The 7233-nt window shown below is 34.8% G+C and overlaps 1 protein-coding gene across 1 annotated transcript; it reads right to left on the bottom strand.

The window, feature by feature from the left end:
- Positions 1-279: 279 nt before the first annotated feature.
- LOC102621545 (probable linoleate 9S-lipoxygenase 5) lies at positions 280-5886 on the bottom strand. The gene is made up of 9 exons (XM_006471965.4): positions 5465-5886; positions 3384-3676; positions 3053-3290; positions 2497-2829; positions 2312-2397; positions 2020-2127; positions 1607-1911; positions 1246-1509; positions 280-1123 (listed from the first exon to the last, which is right to left on the bottom strand). Exons 1-9 carry the CDS (start codon positions 5706-5708, stop codon positions 370-372), a joined length of 2625 nt encoding a protein of 874 aa, XP_006472028.2. The 5' UTR covers positions 5709-5886; the 3' UTR covers positions 280-369.
- Positions 5887-7233: the final 1347 nt, after the last annotated feature.

Below are 7233 nucleotides of genomic sequence, written 5' to 3'. Positions count from 1 at the left end.
CCATTGCCATTATTTTTTTTACTGCAACTCACAAGGATTGTAAGACTCATTACATTTGTTGAATCTCTCTTAAGAGTCTTCTGCTCGAGAGTTTACTGACTCCTCCCTTATATTGCACTGATAAGTACACATGGCAAACTCTGATATAATGTACAAAATTAAAATTCATTAAAAAAAAGCTTATAAATTTTTATTTGTTATTTTTGTTAACCTAATTTGATTAGATATAAATATTACTATTGGCCAAAGTCTTATTCTCCTATCTACGACTAAAGTTGATGAAATGAACATAGACTAAATTTAAATTATTTTGCAATGCCACATTGATACAAAACTTACATATACTACAACAATCCAAGTACAGAAGCTCTATATTGAAACACTGTTGGGGATTCCTTTTCCTGTAAGCCCGCCTTCACTAGTAGGAACGAGCAAAGTATATGGCATTTTCACCGGGCCAACCCGATTCTTTAAATTCTTATTATGGTTTCTGCTGATAATTTTTTCCTCAACTTCTGCCAGTTTCTTTCCAAATTCATCAAATGCTTGCAATGGTGCTTCATCTGATGTCCATTCTGGGGTGTCTCTTTGTCCGAGATAAACTTCATCAGTTGAATGCCTTGACAAGATTTCTATAAGGGAAATGCCTAGAATGGTTTGCAGCTGAGCAGTGATTGTTTTTAAGAAAACTTTGTCAGGATTGGACTCAAGCTCATCATATTCTGGAGTTCCTTCTTCAGGCATGAATCTACGGCTAATGGTAGGGCGGTTGGGAAGGTAACCAGCATAAGGGTACTGTCCAAAGTTGATTGCTGCATGGAGAGCTGAAGCCACCCAAATGATGATGGTGCAAGAATCTATTAGCTCTTCACGGTTCTGCATTTTAGGCCACCACGGCTCGTCTTTCTTGTCACCATGTCCTTCCTCACGGAGCTCTTTCCACCAGGACTGGAGTTCGGAGTCCTCTTTAACCATGTCATCATTCTTGTAATAAAAGTAACAATAGTCTTGAACCCATTTTTTGATTGATGCCCAAATCTCAAGCCCATCAACAGCGTATGGATAGTCTTCTATCAGTAAACGAAGGCCGTGTGGAGAGTTGGGGTCTTCAACTGCCACTCCTCTGAATAGAACAAAAAGCAGTTTCTTTTAAATATTAAGTAAAACTTTAAGCCCTAAATTTTGCTCAATATTCATACTAATTTTTATGCAACTGTATAGTATAGACTAGACAACAGGATTTACCTCTTCTTGAGATCTTCAGGGAGTGCTTGCTCTGGAAAGCTCCAGCTTTTATAAAGTGCAGATGACAATTCCATGGCATACTTTCCAGGGAAAACTGTGATTTCCAGCACTCCACCAGCATTAATAAGGATCTGTCGAGCAAATGCATTTATGTTCATTGTATCACGGAAGTGAGGATGTAGAAGCTTATAAATTGGGTGAAGCACGCTTAATTGCCTATTTGTTGCAATCACAAATGGCTCAATTGCTGCATGAGTGTTCAACCTGTTACCAACATAAAAGATATTTAAGACATACTCAAATTTAATACAGAGTTTAAATACTAAAATTTGATATGCTTCCTTTTGTCATATATCCATACCAATGGCTGATGAGCTGATGATGACCAGAGTCATTTACAGCCACATAAGCCTTAGCTAGTTGCCAAATTGAACCTTTAACACCATCTTCAGATGGTGTATATACTTTGCTAACAGCACCATATTGATCTCCATCAGGATGCGGCAAGCTCAGTTCTATTGCAACAGGTTTCAAAGTCCCATCAGCTTTCAAGAAAAGGATTGTTCTAGATGCATAAGTCTTCGTAGAAGTAGTGTTTATCCTCCTCAGGTACGTCATCAAAGAATCATGGTGATCTAATATGAACAACTTGTTCTTCTCAATTGCCTATGTCATCATACACATTATATTTTTTTGATGAAGGTTATTAATTCTGAAACATCCGAGGAAAATCAACTAAAAGTTTATGGTTCAAAATAGGTCTAGGAACATTACCTCATCTACAGTCAGTCCATCTAAGTTATTCTCAATGTCATTTTGGGTTATTGTACTGCGCTGATTACCATATAGTTCAGGGTTTAGCTTGCTTGTTGGTGGGAACTCCTGCAAATAGGAATAATTATTAGTGATGATAACATTTATTGAGAATCAAGAGAAAGAGAAATGAATTAGGAAAATTTGATATTCGAACATAAGACTCCAAATTTCTTTAGCATCTATCCAGTTTCTCGGCAAACAGTAGTAGAAGCAAGATTAGAATTATGACAATAGTCAATAAGAGCCTTACTTTAAGACAACAAATTACGACAGGGTTCAATCCAGCCAACATTTCTCTTGTGAACTCTTCATCAGTCCTCCACGCAGACTCATCCTCTACTCGAAATTATTGAAACATCAAAACATGAATAGAAAAGAAGGCAGAAAGTCTCCAATATGGTAAGTTCTCATAAATGTAATTGACGTGAACAATACCTTTGATTACTTGTGGCATTGGAAATTTCAAGAGATCACCATCAGTTCGAAAAATTTCTTTGAGCATTTCAAAGGGGATGTGTTTTCTAATATCATCAAGTAAGTTGTTTGGCAGATCAATCCCTCCTTCATAGAGTTTTAAAATATCATCAAAAGAGTCAAATTCATTTGGACTGCTGTCTAGAGATTCCAATGCTGGTTTTATGACTTGGGCTATGGATTTGAGAGCAAAAGCAAGGAAATCTGACATCTTCAAGTGACCAAATCGCTCATCTCTTGGAACATATATGTTTAAGCTATAGACAATTGACAGCCTGCTCTCGCTTTTAGAATCTATTATGATAACAACAAAATACCATTAATGAATGCATCAATGCTACCGAGAGAACTTCAATTACTTGAAAACTAGCAATTCATAAAGTATAGTTGTCGTCCAATCTATATAAGATTCAAGTTAACTTTAAAATGATTAGGCTTTTGTTACTAGTAACTCAACCTCCCTAACCACAAATAAGCTCTTGATAAGTGGAATTAAGTACTAATTGAAATATCTAACCTTCTGCTAGTTTTCGACCCGTTCTTCCCCTACGAGGATAAGGGTAATCAGCCGACCCTCCAAGAACCGGGCGCTCAAACTTTTTGCCCTTTTTAGGATCACCCAGGTCATTGTAATAAGCATAGTCATAGACTCTGTCATGTTCCTGGAGCTCTGTGGTGACATCCCCTCTCAAGTTCACTAGTTCTTGTTCCCTATAATATCGCAAAGGCCCCGGTGTTTGTGTTGGAAGATAAGTCTGTACAAATACCACATAAACAAAAATAAGACATCTGACTAAAGTGAATTTTGAAGTCAACTTCACAATTTTCTTAAACATATGATTACTTGCCTTGTTAGTGAAGAAAATGCGATCTGTATTGTAGTCTTTCGCGGGGTAAACCCACGAGTTGCAAACAAAATGGACACGACCTTCGCCAGGAACATCTTCAAGGGTGAGTGTCTTAAGATAAAATTCACTATGATGATTGTTCCTTATTAAGAACGCCCCCGGAACTCCAATGTCCTCATCCCATTCAAATGTAACATTGAATGCAGACTCCCCTGCTGCTAATGGCGTGCATTTAGGAATCCAACCTTCTATATGCGCTAGCTTCCCAATCTTTCCAGCTTGCAAACCATTTTCTACAAACACACATCAATTTCACTTACCAGCAATCATCAAAATCATCAATTAACATATGATCAATTTTATTACTTCAAAATTAAAACTGCTTTTCAACAATCATGGTCTGTTCCTTCATAATATTATTAAACTCGGACAAGAGCCAGAGGCACACGTGTATTAAGCTGTTTATGGGATTAGGTGGGGAATTAGTTCTTTAAAGGCCACTTTAGCCTCTGTCTGTCAAAATCACCTTTTATGACATGGGAATTGCCGCAAGATGTAAACTAATCAAATAGAAAATAACTTTTTTCTTTTTTCTCTTAAAAGAAAAATCATAGCTACAAAAGCTTAAATCATCCCGTTCCACCTACTAAACAAATCAAACCATCAACACGAGAAAAAGACAAAAAGAGACTCCAAATTATAGAACCAAGTTGGCAGTTGCCATATTTTTATTTAAGATGAAGGGTGAATAAAGCTTTTGAGTATATCACTTACCCTGGGTGATGACAATTTCCCACCAAATCAACTTAATAGTTGGCATCAAAAGCACTTATGACGTGACCCCCGTACCAAGTATTATTTGCTTGGCATACATGTTAAGCCGAGTAGTGCCATATGTTAAACTTTGGGTCTGATCGCTATACTATTGTTACAGGTGCCGAATTTTAGCGACTCCAAAAGTTACAAATTTTATGTTCTAAGTTATAAAAATCCGGTACCCATTAAGAAGATTCATCTACTATAGCTGTCTAAGACCATAATATTTATTTTCCGGCCGATTTGACTCCACATACGCCATAAACAAAGATCAGTTTAAAAATAAAATAATAGAACACCTGTGAAGACATAAACGTACTTAAAAAGTCAAAAGAAAAACAAGATTAAAAAAAGAGCATCTTGATAAAGAAACATTGACTTGTTGAGGATCCGAGACCTAAGTCTTTCTTAGTAAGGCAGGGACCAGTATGGAATATAAGCCCCTTGTTTGGAAAATGAAATAAAATAAAAATAAATTCAACCCACTCCATAATTAATTACAAGAAAAGCCCTATTAAGTGTTCGGAAGGAGCTGTGGCCACATCTCACATGCTGACATGCATGTCCCAAGAAATTTCTGCCAGCCATGAATGAAAAACCAGAACGGTGCATAATTCTCTCGGACCGTACTCGATGGCCCCTGCAATCATCAATGATTTTTTTTTGGGGGGGGGGCTCAAATGACCCTTTCTTTCATGTATTTAGAATTTATAATTCAAAAAAAAAAAGAAAAGAAAGAAGAAAAGAAAATGATTTTGAAACAATGGTATGAGTCGTGACACGAGTAAAAAGAGTACTGACTTCTCACCGTTACTTCCAAAAAGAATAAGACAGAGAAAACATATCTACTTATTTTTATTTTTTTCTTGTGGCCACCATAGGAGCATCAATACCAAGGTGGGAGACATGGAAAGCAGAAAAATTACTAAAATAACAAAAAAATAAATGAAACATTGAAGCCAATCAAGCTACTAAACTGGGGTGCGTTTAAACTATTTTTTCAGATGATTTTTTATTTCTCTGTAGAAAGCACTTTCCAAATTCTACAAGCAGCAAGGAATTGCTTCTCCATGGAATAATAATACTCAAACAAACGGTACCTTTATCTGCAATAAATTAATTAATATCTATTTAAAATAATTTGCACCAACCTCTACAAAACTAAACACAGCAAACTTCTGCCAAAGCAAAGCCAAGGATCACTTATTCCAAAACAAACCCAGAAGGAGGCAAAAAAAAAGGGGGCAAGAATAAAAATCACTCACCGGAAGGCTCGCCATGAACAGCACTGATGAGTTGCAGAGTGACTTTTCGGCCAAGCAACTCATGAAACCGATCAAGAAAGGATGCATTGAAGTCGTTGAAGTCCAAAACGTTCTTCTTCATCAAAACAACAGTGCCCTTTATCTTCTTGCACTTGCCCTTTTCACATTTCATCTTCTTGTTGCCATTATTATCATCACGATCATCACCACAGCATGTGATGGCATCAATGATATGCCCCAGCATCTTTCTAAAGAATATTATTACTATTAGCTTAACTAGATTTGTTATGAAGAAAGAAACAAGTTGAAAAGAAAAGGAGGGGCTTGATGCATGTACTTATAGGCACACAAAATAAATAAGGGAGAGAGAGTTTGAAAAAATTCACAAAGAAGCTTCACTTATTCTTACATGAAAATGAAATATTTTTATTTTGTTATTGCTTTATTTATTACAAATCTTTTTATTTTTTTCCTTAAAAAGACTTCATTCGAGTCTTCTTCCTTAGATGAGTTAGATCTCCTGGTGGTTGACGACGACCGACTTAGAAGGTCTACTCGTTTTGGAGGGCGTCTGATGCACGCTTGATAGCTTATTGGGTAATGCAAATGTAAAGTGATTGATTAATCTGACTCTACTGTTTTTCTCTCCGAGGAAAATTGACTTGCCTTTGTGACTCAACTAACGTTTCAGGCAGTCATTCAGGGCTGCTGCCCTCCAACTTGGAGAGCAGCAGTTCGAACCCTACAAAAATATTATAGAAGAATATTTTTTTAATTAAAAATTAAGTGAATATAGTCCTCTTTTTTATTTATGAGTGAGGAGTAGATATTTTTTGAATATTTGTGAGGGTTAAAATCTGGATAGAGTTTCATTAGTATTGATGTAAGTTGGTCTCAGTAATAATCTGATTTATAAATATCAGTTATACTCTCATGTAATATGAGTTGTAATCTGAGCAATAATCTCATGTAATAAAAAAAAAATAACGTTTCAAGCAAAGTTTATAGAATTGATGTTCAGACTCAATTTTTTTTTTTAAACTAATCTGAATCAATCTTAATATCTTATCATGAAAATATTATTATCTAAGCAAAAGTTTATAAATATTTGCAATATATAATTTAATGACACTAATGCGAATCAATTCTATTACTATATGTCTAGCACATTTTTATTACTATATAAAAGTAAACCTATCTTAACTAATATTCAAGGAATATATTTGCTTCATCCACATTGTGGAAAAAATTACCTCTACTCATTTAGAAGGAAAATAGAGACCTATATTAATCATCCTACACCCAAAAAAAAAAAAAAATTCATATTCATGTTCAAATTTAGAGTGAAAAATATTATTAAAACTCATCTTCAATACTAAATAGGTCACATAAAAAATTCGTTAATATTCATCTTTAATATACTTAGTATATTTATTAATTTAAAATTATAAGCAGAACAAAATCATAAATAATATCATAATTAGAGGTGAGCGTCAGTCAATTTAGTTTCAAATCGAACTAAACTAATTAATTTTTTACGCGATATTTAACAAAGATCCTTTTTATTCTAAAACTTAAATTTTTTTTATAACTTGTGATTTTTTTAGTTTTATACGAACATACCAATGTTTATTAATTTTTTAAACCAAATCGCCAGTTCATTCAACTTTTTTGTGAGCATCGATTCTTGTGGCCACCCCTAATGATAATTTGTTATTACAACAATAATTACTTTTTTTTTTTTTTGTCAAGGAAATAGTTTAAAAGGC

This window comes from Citrus sinensis, chromosome 5, assembly GCF_022201045.2.
Source record: "Citrus sinensis cultivar Valencia sweet orange chromosome 5, DVS_A1.0, whole genome shotgun sequence".
Lineage (NCBI taxonomy): Eukaryota > Viridiplantae > Streptophyta > Magnoliopsida > Sapindales > Rutaceae > Citrus > Citrus sinensis.
Note: the sequence above shows the minus strand (reverse complement) of the source record. Positions and strands in the feature narration are given on the sequence as shown.

Coding starts and splice junctions, on each gene's coding strand:
- LOC102621545 (XM_006471965.4), bottom strand. CDS start 5,708: ATGCTGGGGCATATCATTGATGCCATCACATGCTGTGGTGATGATCGT. Junction 2,398..2,496: donor AATGCCACAAGTAATCAAAG/GTATTGTTCACG, acceptor AATTTCGAGTAG/AGGATGAGTCTGCGTGGAGG. Junction 1,912..2,019: donor ATGGACTGACTGTAGATGAG/GTAATGTTCCTA, acceptor ATGATGACATAG/GCAATTGAGAAGAACAAGTT.